The 17,866-nt window shown below is 41.0% G+C and overlaps 1 protein-coding gene and 1 long non-coding RNA gene across 8 annotated transcripts in view; both read left to right on the top strand.

Moving 5' to 3' along the window:
* Nucleotides 1-4,409: 4,409 nt before the first annotated feature.
* LOC116918228 (diuretic hormone receptor) overlaps nucleotides 4,410-17,866 on the top strand; it is a 31,343-nt gene continuing 17,886 nt past the window's right edge. Inside the window, exons 1-3 of one of the 7 annotated variants that reach the window (XM_032923889.2) lie at nucleotides 4,410-4,795; nucleotides 9,395-9,986; nucleotides 15,023-15,230. In XM_032923889.2, the coding sequence (XP_032779780.1) occupies nucleotides 9,671-9,986; nucleotides 15,023-15,230 (524 nt within the window). In that variant the 5' untranslated portion in view covers nucleotides 4,410-4,795; nucleotides 9,395-9,670. The remainder of the gene's footprint in view (nucleotides 4,796-9,394; nucleotides 9,987-15,022; nucleotides 15,231-17,866) is intronic. The other 6 variants (XM_045170864.1, XM_045170862.1, XM_032923888.2 and 3 more) reach the window with 6 other exon arrangements.
* Nucleotides 11,559-12,955, top strand: LOC116918241. The gene is made up of 2 exons (XR_004391459.2): nucleotides 11,559-11,777; nucleotides 12,737-12,955. It is a non-coding gene; the product is annotated as an uncharacterized LOC116918241 (long non-coding RNA).

Genomic DNA, 17,866 nt, shown 5'->3' with positions numbered 1-17,866 from the left:
CCATCCAGTTCTCCGTATTTTCTCCCTGAAAAAAAAAAAATCTTCATCATCAACTGTGACGTTGGTGCATTTCTCATATGTTCATCTCCTTCCTTCAAAAAAAAAAAATGTCTACAATTCTAACGCTGTCTCGTTTATTGAATTTTTAATGACATGTCAGCGCAGTCGGACAAGGTGAAATGACAGCGCATGTTGGTCATCCACGGCTGAGCTGTTGATACTACAATAAAGTGTACTTATTTCTACCTATATATATATATACAGGCCATGAGAGAAGGACCAGATGCGTGATCCCGACACGCGTGTCAAAACGAAAATACAATAGAACGGGGAGAATAACCGCTACATGGCACGGCGGGACATGGATATATAGGTATATAGTTTGCTATTGATAATATCCGTTAAGTTTAGATTCCGGCTAAAGGATAAAAACGAAAAATGATTTCCTTCTCTGATTAAAAGAATACAAGGTTTCATTTTCCTGTGTTAACCGCGGAAGGAAGATGAACAGGAGTTTATTGATGCCCTTTGATGGTGGTATCACCAGATGGCAATTGCAACCGAATAAACAAGACGGCGACAGTGTCGTGAAGCATTTCAAAAAGTCTGTCGTGCCCTTTTGTCGTTTAATCTTTTTTTTTTTTTCATTCTTTCTTTTTTAGCAGCAGTAAGGCAACTTGACAGAGTCGTGAACTTCCATAGAGTTACGACCACATCCGACACATCGTACAGAAAAGAAAAAGAATCCCTACTCAACTTGTTTAATCGATGATGCCCATTAACTCTTACGACAAGAAACGAAGGACGTTTGGTGAAATCGCCGCCAGTGTTTCACATGACCGTGGGTCTCAGGCGGGATATTATATCCAAGAACGGACTAACTAGTGGCACAAAGTTACCCATACTATACAGTGTGATGTATACTTTGTTTCTCTTAGAAACAAATTGCTTTTCTTTTACGTTTGAAGCAGCTACTGATAAACAATTCATTAGTCTATCACAGGGCAGAGGCACGCAATAGGATAGCGAGCTGATGATGGACGATCTGTTAAAGATCTCCAAGTATAAAATACTATAGGTCTTTAAAAATGGATTGGAGAAGAAGCCACAACGATATAGATGAACGCGGAATTCTCCAAAAGGCCAAAAACACTATATTCTTTGTAATGCAGTCAGGGAGCGATACAACGTATACAGAATCAGCAATCGGAGATGATTAAATTTGGCTCAACGGCAGGAAATGAGCTGATGGCTGGCCAGAGTTTGTTGGGCTAAAAAATCAAATAATAATAGACCTTTATCCGAGATCGATGTGTTAAAAGGCCCCCTCCTCATTTTTGCTTTGAAACCCTGGCGAGAATGAACGAGGATCGTTTCTATTGGAAACAATACGATACATCGTTATTATATCGTTTATTTTTCTGACGCTAGAAACTAAAGAGGCTTTTAAAAGAAAAAGAGAGGGACTGGATGAATCAATAAAGAAGAAGAAGAATATAAAGCCGTCATTGGTTGCGTTGTTCGTACGCTTGGAACTCGTGCTGGAGGTGAGCCATATCAAAGGGTCTTCGATGGCGTTCAAAAGAATTTACAGATTGGCTGTGTCGAATTGGATTTCTTTTTTTTTTTTGTCGGATAAAGAATGATGGTCACCGTCTGATTGGATCTTGTAGCCTCGTCTATCAATCGCTAGAAGGTTTTGACGACCAGGGCGAATCATCATCAGCGTCAATTTAGAGAAATGGTGTAAAGAGAAATCTTGACGCCCTTTTGAACGTACGGCGTCCACAGCCGGTGATATCGATCCGACTGTCCTTTTTTTAAGAAAAAAATATATTATTTTTTTTTTGCGTGTGTCGTCGACGACTTTGGGTCTAGAAAATCGCATCGAAATCAGATTACAAGAGAACGAAGAAGATGTAGAGTAAGAAAGCGAACCAGTTATATAGAGAAGGAGGGCAAAACTTGGAAAAGGTTGGCAAACCGACAAAGAGTTGATTTGGCACCGACTTGCAGAACGGAAAACCGTTGGAATAAATCAGTCATTCTATCCACTTGAAGCGTTGCCTCGAAACGACCTCCCCTTTCTTTTTCTATTCCTCCTTCTTATTATTATTCTCGTTTGGCACTGGTTGAACAGAGAAATCTTACAAGCTCGAAGAAAAAAAAAAAAAAATGAAATCGGTTTGACTATACAAGTCCAGATAACACGAATCAACTCTTCTTCTCCCTATACCTAAAACACGTACTATAATACAATCGATTGAACAGACGATATCCACCGAATTGCGACGTTACATCAGCTGATTTTCAAATGTCTGCTGAAAAAGTCGGCGAGGGATAAAGGTGCGTGACACGTTTACGATGTCAGGAAGTCTCAGCTTGTACGTAGTGACGTATATAGTATATACACGGCTTGCAAAGGTTGCATTGAAAAATCTTGGAGGTTTAAAGCGGGGAGTCCCATTTCTGTGTTACCTTTGTTGTCTCTATCAGAAAGAACAAATGACCTAGAAATAAATAATGGTGGGCGGATACGTGAGGGAGGGAGACCTGGCTTGCCAATAGAGATTGGCTTCCTTAATTATCGAAGATATACTGTATATACCAAAGAAAGTGAAAACAAAAATAAATAGACGAATTGGTTCGTCTAGACGGAAATCTCAGTTCATCCGAGTCTGAATGTCTGTGCAGTTTCACGTTTCTTTTTTCTATAGGAACGTTTCGTGTTACAAAGCAAAACTAAACAATCGTGCACATTCTTCCTGGGCCAACCGTAGTGGATCAGTGTCATGTAAACGTTCGTCTAGTCAGAATATAATTAAGCAAAATCCAATAAACGAACCAAAAAAAATGAATGCATCTAAACAAAAGATGGATGAATTGTGCTCGTTCTTTCTTAGAGTTGTCACAAGATTTCAGCATCAGGTAAGATTGGAAAATGGCGATCGATGGGTCCCGCACCACGTCTTATAGTGCGCATTTGTTATTCCACTGGAAACCTATTTTACTAGGGCATAGTTTTATATAGCGATCGTATAAAGCCCCTCTCATTCGGGACCCGTTATAAACGTATATATCTATACACACTATACCTCCTATATTTGATGGAAACAACAAACGTAATAGAATGGGCCGAAATGATGCGCTTTTGATGTCCTATATGTTTTGCCCTGACGGTAGCATGTTGCCCGAATGCAACGCGTAATAAAAAAACAAAACAAAACAAAAAATCCTGTTGATTTAGCTCAGATTTTCATTTCCTTGGCTGTAATGGCGAAGGCATCAACGCAAAAAGGTATAGATGAAGGAAACAAGGGGGAGGGTGCATGAATGAGCCCGATGGGACGACGGCCAACATGGCCCGCCGGTCGTAAAAACTCGTTCGAATTCTCTTTCTTCTTGCACATTTGCCTGCCCATTGCTCCCGCACTTCAGCTCTGGCAGGCAGCGAGCCACAAGGAGATACACCGGGCCGATGAAATACTATACTGCCAAAAAGAAAAAGGACGTCCTTTAACCCTCTGCCTTGTCTTCTATGCCCTTTTCTTTCGCCTTCCCCCTCGTGTCTAGAAAATAACGATACTCTTAAAAACAAAAATGTATCCAAAATGGCCGCAAGATAGGACATTTTATTTTGTTCGGCGCAAACAAGAGGGGAAAGAGCGGAATCTATCGTATACTCGCAAACGCACGCAAATACTATACACACAAAGTCAATGGCCAGGAAGAAAGAAAAAGAAAAAAAAAAAATGTAAAATATAGATTTCAAAAACTATTTTCTCTTTCCATCGTCTTCTCTGAGCCGTGGTCTATCGATATCTTCCGGACATCTTATAATTTCATTTCCTGGAATTCTTTGGGGATGGTCTTATCTTTTGGGCCGATAAATGGGCAGAAAATAGCCCCCCACCCATGAAAAAAGCGGTGCGGATTCGCACACAGCGGATTACAGGTTGTGCCTTTTTTTTTTTTCATTCTTTCAAAATCCCGTGTAATCTCCCGATATTAGTTTCTCTCCATTTCAACGAACGTCCATTTCAGCGCTGATTTTTTTTTCCCTTTAAATCCCGCAAAAATAAAAACGAAGGCAAAGAAATGCGAAACAAAATCAGGTGTGAATAAAAAAAGAAAAAGTGAGAGATCACGAAGGTTGCCGTTGAATTTCCACTAATATATGGAGAGAAATATTTGAAGTATACAAAGGTGAAAACGGAAAGAGCGTTTCAGCGCGTGCGCCATTGACATTGCCACAAGGAGAGAACTCGAAAAATGCAAAAAAAACATGCGAACGAGAATACAATAAAAAAAAATGCATCGCCACGTTCGAACTCTTTCTCTTCTCTCGTCCTACCTCACAAGAGGGAGACGCTTGAGAGAGAGAGCGCGCACACTCCGCGCAGAGAGAGAGAGAGACTATAGCCGGGCATCTTCATCAGGACCATCAGTTGGGCGAACGCCTCAGTCAGCGACTCATCGTTCAATTTTTTGGGCTAACTTAACATTTTTTTGTTGGCTGTCACATCAGCAGCGTCTCTATACGAAACCGTGGATCCCGCGTGTGCGTGTGTGTGGTCAGCGCAATCATCGCGTGTGCGTGGATGCAGCCCATCCATCACTGCGTTTCGCGGTGGCGAAATTCAATTGCAATCAATATACACCGCGAATAGACTGTTGGACTATAAAACATTTCGAACCAAATAAATTAAAAAATAAAAAGAAGAGGATTTTGCAGTTGACATTCTACCAGTATCGTCGGGCTTCATCACAAGCCGGAATCATTAACCGTCATAGGGTGAGAGAGTCATTGATGGAATCTATATTGTCTGGGAATAAACATTTCCATTGGAAAAGGTCATAGAGAATGTGAGAAAAGTCAATGGACCCAAACGTCCATGCATGACATAATAGCGGGGAAACTTGACTTGACATCGTCCGTTTGTTGTGTTGACTCGATGCCTCCCCTGGAATTCCTATAGGTCTCAAAGGATAGATGTGCGCTTTATAATTGGCTTTCGGCTTACACACCCATCGCGATTGAATTGCTCGTGTTGATCCGCTCTCCTTGTGTATTGACTTTGAGGCAATCTTTGGTTCGAAGACGAACTGCATTTAGAGCAATCGTCCCTTCCGCATCATATTATTAAGGTTATTGACACGTCGATTTCCATTGCTTTTGTTTACTCAGTCGAGAACCTACTTAAGTGATTAGATCTAACGAAGCTCGAAATTGCCTTAGGCTCGGTAGGTAAAAACAACACAGCTATATAAGAACGGAAGTAATTTAGGATTATGAATCAGGCCAAATCAAATAGTAAAAACAGCACACACACAAAACGAGTGGGTCTCTTAAATATAGCCGCGGGGATAATCAACGTGTTCATCCGCAAGTGCCTTGATTGGGGGGGGGGATAGCGGCAGGTATATAAAGATGTATAGCTACGTTGATTAACTTGATAGAACTCGTGTTGATTTTCAACTTGGTTCTTGTTCGATGCGTGTTGAAGTCATTTCGGATGTTTTTAATATTCAAATGAATCAACCGTGCATCGCGGCAGGTGTTCTCCCGAAAAACTCTGCGCATAAATTAAAAGGAGCCAATTTTTAGGAGCCGCGTTTTTTCTATATAATGCTTGTGGATTGCTATAATAGATCATCAAATGCAGCGTTTAAAAAGCTTAAAAAAAAAAAAACTAAGTGACAGCGAAAGATTTAATTACAGGTGACGAAGGGAGGTCTTCGTTATGATTGGCCAGAATAAAAAATGCAAAAAAAAAAATAAAAATCAACAATCATTTTCATTTCTTTTGCCGGGCGCTGGATCCGCGTGGCGGCCACCTGACTGCCCCACCTCTTAGGGCCCGACCTTGCCTTTAACAGCGGGACGCTTTCGCTCATTGAAAAATATAATAATGGGAAGGATGTTGTTTGTGTTTGTTATGCGTTGCTCTGTGACCTGTCAGGGGTGCGCCGGGGTGCCCTACACTCTTCTTCATTTCTTCACCATCTTGTTAAAAAAAAAAAATACAAACGCCGCGCTCAAACCGAAAAGACAAGGAGAGAAAATAAAAAGGGAGTTGATCTATAATGAGTTATGAAAAAACAACCTTCGTTTGCATGAGAGGTATTGTGTTGCATTGCCAAGAAAACGGCCATCAAATATACAGCGAACGTCTCGGCCGCGTCCACGGCCAGAAAATCACGCATGCAAACTCTAAGAAAATAACATCTTCTATGTAGGGTGTATACGTGATTTACGATGCTTTTCCTTCTTCTCTTTTTTTTTTTTTAAACTCGGTTCGTTTTCAATCGATCAATTGCCTTCCCAATGGAAAAAGGATAGATCAATAGAGAGAGTATCAAAAATAAAAAGGTGGGGAAGATTAATTATTGAGCAACCGAACGAGAGTCGAAAAAGACGATCCCGATGTTAATGGCGAGAAGCAACAAATAAATTGGAGGTCGGTCCATAATTCTCCGAATATAACACAAGACGTGATGTTATTTTCGCTTGTCGGCGAGGCATTTTATACAATTAACGCACGTGGAAAGCCGGATCCGGCATCACACATTCAAACTTTCATTCAACACTTTCACGTTTGATTATTATTATTTTTTTAAACCTGAGATTTGCCATTTTATTGTTCACTCTTTTGTTTTGTTTCTTTGAACGATGGCTTCGTGTTGTTTTCAATGCGGTGGCGAGAGGAATGAGGGAGCCGAGTTACGCCCACTCATCGACGCCGCTAATTGCTGATATAGCCGCTTGACAATGACTGATCGCGAGACAGAGTATTAGAGAGAGTCTCATAACTATCGAGCCGAGCCCATCAGTTGTGCCTCTTTTGTATCATCGCACTATGGGCAGTTGGGGGGGGAATTGCTGGGCGGTGCTTGCTCACTTTGCCGTCACGTACAAAGTGAAAATGAGAATGGGAAAGAAAAAAAAAATTCATTGTGTAAGTTTTACTGGACGGAAATGTAGCGCACATTTCACCGTAGATCGGGTCGTGATAACATTTTCTTTTATATACGTTCGCATTCATTGGGACAACGACCTTGTTAGTTTTATTGGTTAACCCGATCAGCTGATCCATCAAAAGAAATAGAAGCTCACAAATAGCGTTCAATCACTGACAGACTAGCAAATGATGGTCAATTCAATCAAGAAGAAACGAGGAGAAACGTCAAGATGGGCCTTGGCTACACGTGCAGCCCATCTACATTGATCTATAAGTTTGTGGTATATATATAGTTGTATATTTGTTCTATTTCAATATTTCGGACGCAGAGCGCGTATATACTTCGCGTCTGATCAAATATGATAATCACGTGACCCTGACCGTCTTCTTTGAATGATTGATTCCAGTGGTCGTATACTCAAACATCGTTGAGTGGGGGGGGAGTTCAAATTCCCCGCGTCTAAAGCGATGACAAATGACCGTAAACGACCTATGGGGGGATCGTTGGGTATATAATAGAACGGGACTCGATAAACTTTAGCAAACTTTTTTTTTTTTTCCCCATTGTCTATCGGGTGTGTATAAATATGGCGTGGGTGCGTGGTTACGTTGCCGACTGTTTATAGTGAACAAAAAAATGTGTTATTGTTTTCTTTCAGTCATATAACAACAGATTCTTCGTACCCGGTACACTTTTAAAATCGTGACTCGCCATTGTTTTGTTTTCTTCTTACTCCGGGATCTTGTCTATATATCAATCGCGTGCCATTCCCGCGGCCTTGACGTGTCCGTCCCTCACGAAGAGACCTATATAAAGTCCTCATTTTTACTTCTGTGGCTGTAATCTGCCAATCACTGCATTGAAATAGTTATTTATATGCGATCCTGTCATCGATAGGCATACAGACGCAATCATCCCAAAATCTAAGCAAAAACAAGCAATAAAAAGAAAGGTGAACGGTGCGGTTGGAACGCGTGCACCCGTTTTCAAAAGTGTTTATTTTCGTCTGCTGCCGCAGTTGGCCAGCTCTTAATTCTTCCCTCACGTTCACCGGCAGTCCTTCCTGCTATTTTTTTCCTCGTTGAATATTACTCACGATGCAGCAAAAACGCGGCTACCGAGAAGACTTCAAGCAGGGACTCCAGCATTTAGTGTATTAGAGTCAAGCGCTGCGTGAATGTCCGCCTTCGGGTGAGGTGGGCTGAATATTATGATTGTGCCAGAGAGCTATTTTCTGCTCCGTCTATTTCGGCTAGACTATTGGGACCGCCTATATAGTGCGGCTTGTTTTCCGTTTTAACCTTCACCGAAGAAGAGAGGGAAAAAGACAAGAAGAAGATAATGCTTGTGTGTGGCTTACGTCGCCGCTATGACGGTCGGACGTGCGTTGCGCCAACCCAATCCCCGTCGCTTTGAATTGTTAGATGACGTTTTGTAGTGTATATATCGCCTTCGTCGTCAAACAGCTGAAAAGATTACTCGCTCATCGTTAAAACAAACCAAAAAACAAAAAAAAAAAACACCAGAAAAAGGAAAACAAAAACAAAAGTGTTGATGGTATAGTCCTTTATTTTTATTTTTTCTGATGCCATCTGAACGAAAGCCACAAGAAAGGAGATGTCAGACACGTTCAAACGGCCAATAGACGAAGAAGAATCTTGTACGTATATATACACATTGTAAATCGCCGTCACAGACAAGGAAACAGACGTGCAGATATTCACAAGTTGAAGCGCATCAAACAAGGGGCATTCGGTCCATTTTGTAGAGCGTCCGTCCTTAAACTTGTTTTGTTTTTTGTGTTGTCCACATCAACGAAATAATATAATCTGTTTAAGGTATTTGGGCTATTGAAGTAAAAAGGAAAAAAAGAAATAGCGATCCGTGTCGGTTCAACTGCTGACGCCCATCGGGAATTTAAAATATAAAAAAAACAAACATCCGACTCTCGAGCTGCGTCAGTCGAGATGTTCACGCTCGTGCGCTTCGTTGACACAATAGGTTTGACATCACGACGATAGCTATATCTCTTTTTTCTATTCTTTCTCGTTTTTACGATCGGCTATTCTCAGCTTCTCTATGTGTTTTCTTCCTTTTTTCTTGTCACTTTGGCTGCAAGCGACCAAAACATTTTCGGTCAGGGGAAAAGGACGCCATTGATCTGTCAGGGGAAATCACGAAAAAAAAGGGGGGGAATGTTTGATGAAGGGTACGACATGATGTTGTCCTTGTTAAATGTCCTCGCAGTTGTCCTTTTTTTTTCTGTATCAAACGGACGTCTATGTTTTTGTGCTGATTTGTTACGAATGAATTGCCATACAGCGTCTCTAGCTCGAACTAGATTTGTTATAGTTTAGAAAAGACAAATAAAATGCATGGAATAGTTGGGCGACATGTCTTACATTTCCAATTGACTTTCTTTCGTATATAGGTACAGCTGGAAAAGCAAATTCTCCTTTCATCATCATCAGGGAAGACAAACATTTTGACAAGAATAGAAATTGACATCAAAGAAAGATGGCACGAGGCTCTCCCCACTGGCATTTTTCTGATTTCTGCAGTTGGAATAACCCGAGCATCGCACGCCACATCGGCTAACCAGATCCAGGTGGAATCACACGAGGATTATCATAGACCGTTAATCGTTTGCTGTGTCTGCCTGACGTCGGACGATAATAAACACGGGCCCTTCACTTAATTCAGCGTCATGACTTCGGATAGCGACTGGTTGGATCAGACTTCCGACATGACGGAAGACGCAGGAAGTGGCGCTGATAAAGCTCTGTTGGACGATATCGTGGGCTTGGAGGAGCTAATGGCCCTCAACATCACCAACGAGAACGAATTGGACTGTTTGTTTAACTTCTTACGCCAACCCTATCCACCGGAAGGCTTTGAAACTGTCACCGCTTTCTGCAACAGCACCTGGGACGGCCTCAGTTGCTGGCCCACAACGCTGGCCGGCTCCACATCCGTTTTGCCGTGCGTAGATGAGCTGAACGGCATCAAATACGACACGTCACGTAAGTCCTTCATTTTACGTTTTTCCTTTCAAAAGACGTCATCGATCTGCTTTGAAAGTCTCGCTATATATTTCATTATTTAATTCCGCATCGAGGAGAAACGCAAATGTTTCGCATAATGGTAGATTATACAGTTCATAGATAATGAAGAAGAAGATTAAGTGCTGGCTCTCGCGAACCGGCTGAAATTGTGCTCGCTCGCCAAAGACAGATTGCGTGGAAAAACAATCCGACATGTTGTTGAATTATTCAGTCGAATTTCTTTATAGGTGGGTGAGCAAGAGATATCAGAGCCCATCTATATATAGGACGGAAGAATCTATTATTCCATTTCCGTTTTCGTGCTGATTACAAAACGTCGGTAAAAAGAAAAACTTCGGGTTGAAGCTCTCGGGATTGTATTGGCGATCCTTCAAGTCAAATAGGAAACGGCTGATGAAGGGCTAAATCAAGCCAATTCCTATATCGATCGACTTTTCACTGATGAGATTGCGTCTAAATTTAATGGTAAATACATCAACTCTTTGTAGCGCAATGATAAATCCCCCGTACTCGAACGAATCAATGCGTCGTTACTACGAGAAAAAAGGCAACCCTGGTCAAAGAGTCCCCTTTCGAGAACATCTCGTTCAAACAGAGAAAGCTCTCCTTGTTATAGCAGCTGACTTTTCTCCCTTAAAAAAAAAAGGCCAACAAAAGAACTTAATCAAGTAGACGAACGAAAACAACTGAGCATCTCATCATCCTTCCGAAAGGTATAATTTCTTTTCTAAATCGCAAAAGACGGCAATTCAGCAGTGAAAACACAGACGGAACGATGCAAAAGAAACGCGCACACCGTTCAAGTCATCAGTAACTATAACATATTGCTTATTGCTTTGACAGCAGTGCGTAGTCTGTTTGAACCTTGGCGCCATTTCCTGTGTTATACCACAATGTATATATACAAACACCCGACACATCGCCCCCCCTCTAAAAACAAGAAGAAGAAGAAGAATAAAACGCTTCTCGTTATTAAGTCTCGTATTATAGCCTTGTTTATTACCTATTTATTGTGTGTTTGTGTCTGTCTGTTGTGTGGCGTGCCATTTTTCTTTTCGATTTGGTGATGAGTTTTCATGTACTTGCGCGCCTGCGTGCGTGATGCGCGCGAGTTTGTTCAAGATGCGGTGGCCGTTAAATAAAGCAAAAAGGTTTTTAAATACATTTTTTTTTTAAATCATCGCTAATGTACTCGAATTATCCCCTTTCGAAGGAAAAGGATGTCGTAAAAAGAATTGAAATGAAATTGCAATAAGAAAAGGCCTTCTATACGCCTTTTAGACGTGGTTGCCAATAAGCACGTAGTCACGCAGTAAAATCACGAGAACAACAGCAATTTCAAGACGACTGGAAAAATTCGTTCGTCCAACTCCGACAGCGATGACTACTCGACATAACTTACATAATCAAATCGGTCTAATTGTTGCGGCTTTTTTTAATTTTATTTTTCCTTTCGCGCCATTGTTCCGACGTCACATTCATCAAAGGTTATTTTCTTTTGGCGGGTTGGCAACTCTGGCTGCTGTCAATGTCTAAATGCTATTGTTTCTTTCTCTTCTGCTAAACACTGCGCAGTCAATTCTACAAATGAGAGGGTTATAATCAGTTTGGGATTAGATTAATCATCAGGGCCTTGCGTGTTGTGTTGGCAGTGACTTTCTCTTGTTCATCTCGTCCTTGAGTACGTCTCCCAGACTAAGTGGACGTATTATTATGCATATCCGAAACGACTGCGAACACCACGACATTGTACGTATAGTAAAAATTCTTTTTTTATTTAATGTATATCTGTCACTCCTTTTTTTAAAAATGATCGTTATACTTTTTTGTTGTACTACAACAACACATTTGAAGACTTTTTCTTCCTTAATATTTACCTTTTTTTTTTTTCAAGTTTGCCAAAATGGGCTGCGATGATTACTTCTTTTTTGTGTGGGTTTTCATAGACTAGAGGCACAAGAGATGCAAACGTTATGCGTTTATCGTTCTGTCAACTTAATTGCTCTTTTGTTCGGCCAGAAATGAATGGCGTGAGTCAGCAGCCTTATATAATCTCCATCTCTATACCAAGACACAGAACTTTAATTCGAATTTTTTTTTTTTCATTTCTGATTTTGTTTCCGCGTGTGGATCACGGCCTTGTGACCATCATCCACAGTCCATTTGAACATTTCCTGCTCTTTTTTTTTAATTTTACTTACGTTAGTTCACCTTGATTTACCAGTGACTTCAATGGGAAAGAACAAGATGAGTCAGGTTTCTTTACATGGCGGTCTGAATGCGCCTTACTTCCATCGAATGCATTACAAAAAAACAATAACAAATAGCGCGATCTCAGACGTCTTGTTATACCTTACCCATAGAGTTGAGTGAAAAGTGAAAAGCCCAAAGCTAAAAGGAAAAGAATATGTACATACAAAATAGGCCAAACAAAATGGTTGATAATAGCAGAACTATAAATATTTAAAAAAAAAGATGAAAGAATAAAAATACTTTAAACAACAAAAAGCGGTGCAATTCATCCAGAGCTGTTTAAAGGTCTGGTTGAACTATACAAAAGGGCAACGTTAACTCAGTTTTTTTTTGTTCTATATACTTGAAGAAAGTCATCCTCTCTTTATTTTTGCTTGTTAGTCTATTATTTTTCTTCACGTCAATTCATCGTGTCAGCTTTCGTTCTTTTTCGTTTTGCTTTATTTTTTTTTCAGCAACCCATAACAGTTGATTTTAAATGATGTTCCTTTAGCGGGGCTGACAATATATTCGGTATAGCCAATAACATGCGGCGGACTCGACGGCCTCCTCGAAGTGAAAGTGGTTCGTTTGGTGGCCTGGCAACATGGAATGTTATCTTTTTTGTGTGTGTGTGTGTGTGTGTGAAAAGAGTACATCCGATATTCTTGTGCATATACATTTCTTTGGCTCTCTCTGCGTTGTTTGCTTGCGTGACGTCTCCCCGCGTAACACAACGATGTCAACGACACTTCATAATGTACAATCCACGTAGGCCAAAACGTTATTTTTGGATCGTCGCCTGTTGACCGGCAACATATCGTAACACTCGGAAGTTTCAACAAACAACAAGAGAATCGATATCCCCAAAGGAGAACGCCCTTTCACGTTTTCTCACGCTCTTGTTTTATTGGTAGAGCGCGTGAAAATTGAATCACAAAAAGAAAAAGCGCAAGGCCAAAGTGCTGCAACGAGAGAGACGTGCGTACATTTAACTTTGGAATCCAAAGATGAAACGTTTCGGCTGAACGTTCGCTGAATCGAGTATTTTTTTTTTGTTCGGTGCCAAAGAACGCGACTCTAAATAGATTTGAATATTGCCAATCGACCGTGTGTGGAATTTTGCACTGTCGTGCATAATCGGCTTACCAACAGCAGAATTCTCGTTATATAGCAGAATTCTAAACTCCAATGGAAGATCAGAGTTAGGACGCACAAGCCTTTACATCACCAACGATGCTGTTATATACTTTGCACGTATAGTAAACACTGCACGAAATGCCATTAGGTTATAGTTATATCTAGTAGCATTTCGTCATAGATTGAATCACAGTTGCGTCATGTTTTTATCACTCCCTCGCGTGATGGGAAACTCTTGTTGCTTCTCAAAAGAAAATTGCCCTTGTCACTCACTTTTCTTTGCCACTGGGTGATTGAGTTGCTCCGAAAAACTAATTTGACCGACTTTTTTTCAATTCTTTTTCACCTATGAAGGCGTCACTGCCTTCTGTCTGTCTATACTTCTATAATAAGCCGTGTGGGAACGTGAAACCCACACGTTTCTGTTAATAACTCAAGATGAAAAAAAAGAAGAGAAAACTTAAAAGTGAGCCGAACGAGAATGTCTCGATCTCAAACAATAATACAACCACACACAAAAAAAAATAATAATAATAAAAGACAAACATTTGTATAGGGGTGTGTCGAATTCAATTAAGAGGCGGACAGCGGCTGCTGTGCGCACGGGGGCTAAACCGTTTAATCGAATTAGTGCTATGTAGCTTGAGAAAACGACAGCCCTGAAATTGATAGATTGACGCAGAATGCATTTAGACTCCACAATGTTTTGTTATGTTTTTGTTTATTTATTCGCCGTGTAAAAATGGTTTCCCTGTGTTCTCGAGAGTTCGAAAGAGTGGTATTAAAAAATAATAATAAACAAGCTCTGAAATATACGTAAATAAAGTCGTTGGGGTCGTTGGTGATATGGCAATCTCTTTGACGTCTTCTTCAAAGTTAGCCGTTAGAATTTGATGTTGTTGTTGTTGTACAGCAGTCAATGAACCCACCCGTGTGGATGATGAAGAAGTTGAGATGTCAATCATCAGAAATGTTTGACCATTGAGGACAGGGGAGACGGGGGTGGTCTTTAAAACAGATGAAATTGAATTATCTGTCATTGCATATATTTCTCCGCGGTCTGCGTGGAGAATTCGAAACGAAAAACGACATGTGTTTAGTCCAACATCTGCGCCCATCTGGTGCATGTAATTGACGATATCTATAAGATCGAGAATAAAAGGAACGCAAACCAGAGTCTCTCGTGCATTCTCAACTAGCGACGTATAGTTCGGATGATTAACAATGGGCCTTTCGTCTGACTCCATAGTCAATAAAATATGAACTGCATTAAAAAAAAGAAAAAGTTATAAGCGTCTTAACATTTTCAGATCCAGACAGGTGATGACAGCAGGACAAGGCCCATCAATATGAAACAGTTAGGCAAAATGTTTCAACTCTATATGGGTGGGCTTTGTCATTAAAGCTTTATAGAGTTTTCATGTCATCTGCTGCTAAATGTCATCGGTTTAAATTTTTTTTTTTTTACATTTTTTATTACCTACATTTGCATAGCTAATAAGACGGAATATTTAGATACTTGCCTTTTAAGCGTTCAACGTCTGTTCTTTTTTCAAAGTTTCCAAATAAAATTGATCTTCTTCTTCTCTTTTTCTTGATTGCACCGATGATTGTACGTTCAGATAATGCGACGAGGGTGTGCCAGCCGAACGGGACGTGGGCGAATTACAGCAACTACCGGTCGTGCGTCCCGTTGTCGACCGATTTCGGAGGTGCAACTCCCGAATACGGCGTCGGCATCAGCGAGGACACGACCACCATCTACTTCACTGGTTACACCGTCTCCATCGTGGCCCTCACGCTCGCCATCTGGATCTTTATTCACTTCAAGTTAGTTGTTGATCTGTTATTTCGTTGTGATTATACCTATGATTTTCGGTTGGCAGCGCTGCGCTGTTTATTGTTTGGTCCTGCATTTTTTTCCTTTCTTTTTTTCTTCTTTTGGCTTCGACTCAAATCGGACTGCCGCTTTGACGTCAGCGGGCGTCACACGATCCGACGGCCCAAATACAGATTTGATTCCTGTCCTTCACTGGACACGTGGGCCTTCTCTTCTCTAATTACATAGCAAAAAGAAAAATAGGAATTCCTTGTTTATTACACACAACACATTTCTTTTTTCTTTTCCCGGCTCCCGTTTCATATTTTTATTTTGGGCTTCTTCTGCCCTTATTCGGTTCTTTACACACCTTCGGGCATGGCTGCTTGCTTAGCTGTAGAACCGCAATTGCCCGAAGACGAGTTCAAATGTTTGCAGCCGTATCGCAAGTGCAAAAGACACGTGAACGCTATATGCTGCATGAAACGAATTGATGCCAATAGCGATGAAAAGATGGATATGGAACGATGATTTCTGATAACGATTGACACATACGCACGTATAGCCATACCCGATACGTTCGGTATGAGCAATACAACAACAACAAAAAGGGAAATGGATAGGTAACGGCCGATTATTGTTCGCTTCAAAGTTGCCTCGTGGGGAGAGAGAGAGGCTTTGGCGGATGTGTTCCGGCGTCGTGGATATATGGAGACAAAAGTAACGAATAGCAACGACGCAGTAGGATATGATGGAATAGTAAAAAAAAATAAAATAAGAACAAAACGTTGACGTTGGCATTTCTATAGTTGATGCTTGAAGGACCTGCCAGACGACCGTCAAAACGATCATGTCCCCCCAACAGCACAACGAAATAAAACAGAGGAGATGATCGGTAGCTTCTATATATACGTAAATCAATCCACCATAAATCACGGAATGACGCAAAAAAAAATAAAATAAAATAAATAAAACTTTTCTTTTATTCCACTTTCCTCGCTGGGCCTTTTAACTGTCCGGAAGTTAGCCTCTGTCTGCTCCGATATGGTGGCCGCCTCACAATCAATCCTTTTATTTTTTATTTATTTGATTTCTTCCTCCTATACTCACCCACCATATTGGAAGTCGCAAAGTTTCAGAGTGTCTGTGATGAATTATCCGTGCACCGAGGCTGATGGCGGGCATAGTAAGCCTTCAGCTTTATATACCGAGCCGGCGTGATTCACGATGACCGTCAAATGTTTGGCCACCCATTTATTTTCCGTATACGAACCCAGCTGTGCGTCTGTATATACGTGTAGGGGGGAGGGTTGGTATACAGTGCACACAAAGAAGCTCGATTGTTGACGTGATAGTTTTCTATTTTCTTGTAGTTCATCTGTTTGTTATTGTGTCACGGCCATCACCGTGTCAGATTTCCCCGAACAAAGCGGACCAGCGGGTCCGGTTGTCAACCTCAATGGCCTTGTGACATCGTCGTTGATTGAAAACGGTAAACGATCAGGGAAAGCGAAGCCGTTAAAAAAATAAAAATAAAATCAAAATTATCGTCGCCATCCGAACCCGTTCCCGCGCGCGTCCACTACTCCCGTCCACGTGTTATGTTTGCTGATGGATGCTGTTCATAATAGACATGGCAACGTTTTTTTTTTTCTTCTTCTTTCTCTTCAGCCGATTTGTCTGCTCTCTTATTCTACATCGGAGATATCATAAACATCGAGATCGATATCATTTCCTTTGCTACTGACTTGATTGCCAGAGTGTCTGGGATTGTTTTTGTTGTTTTTTTTAAAGAGGGGGGGATATTGTCGTTCCTCTTGCACTACTAGCTCTTCTTCATCTTACTCGGCTTTTATCTTGGGTACATTTTTCAAACATTTTGTTTTGTTTTGTTTGTTTTTTATATGGCCATTTCAGCGATATCGATCGTTCAAAATGAAAACAAATATAGAATATGACAGTGCGAATGATGATGGCCGCTGTTGTAGGCGGACGAACGAGTTGGTGGTGAGAGTCTTCGTCGATACGACCACCTTCAACGCCGATGAAATGGCTAATGGAATGAGACTGAGCGAAAGCAAAAAGAAAAGAAAGGAAACAGGAAAAGAAGGCGTGATGGAGGTGAGAAGCAGGCGAGAAATAAACGAGCACGTACGTCCTAACTCGGCGGGAGACTGTATTAGAACGCCGACAGTGGCGCCGCAAAAATGACGACCTTATATATTTTTATCCATCCGCTCTTACGCTTAAATCCATTGTCTTCCGTTTAGTCTTCTTTCGGAATTAAACCGAACTAGAAGACCATTTTTAAATGTCCTTTCCGATCGATTTATCTAACGACGTTTCAGTATAAATTCAAGAAATTAGTCGAACGTAAAGACTCGGTGATCCGCACATGAAAATTAAAGAAAAAAGAAATTGACTTTCGATAAAGAGCGGAAAGAAAGGGGGAAAGGCGCGTGCCTGTGACAAGTGAAATTGAAGGGCGTGCTGCTATTGGGCCAAGAAGAATGCAACTACACACACCGTCGGCCTTTATCTTTAGCTGGATAGATTCGGCACGACGATCCAATAAAGTCCTTTCACCTATTCTTGGCCTGCTTCCTTATTCATCGTTGCCTGTTTGTTAGCGTCTCAATGGAGTCCT

Source organism: Daphnia magna, linkage group LG3 (assembly GCF_020631705.1).
Source record: "Daphnia magna isolate NIES linkage group LG3, ASM2063170v1.1, whole genome shotgun sequence".
Taxonomy (NCBI): Eukaryota; Metazoa; Arthropoda; class Branchiopoda; order Diplostraca; family Daphniidae; genus Daphnia; species Daphnia magna.
This window is presented reverse-complemented; position numbering and strand designations above follow the sequence as displayed.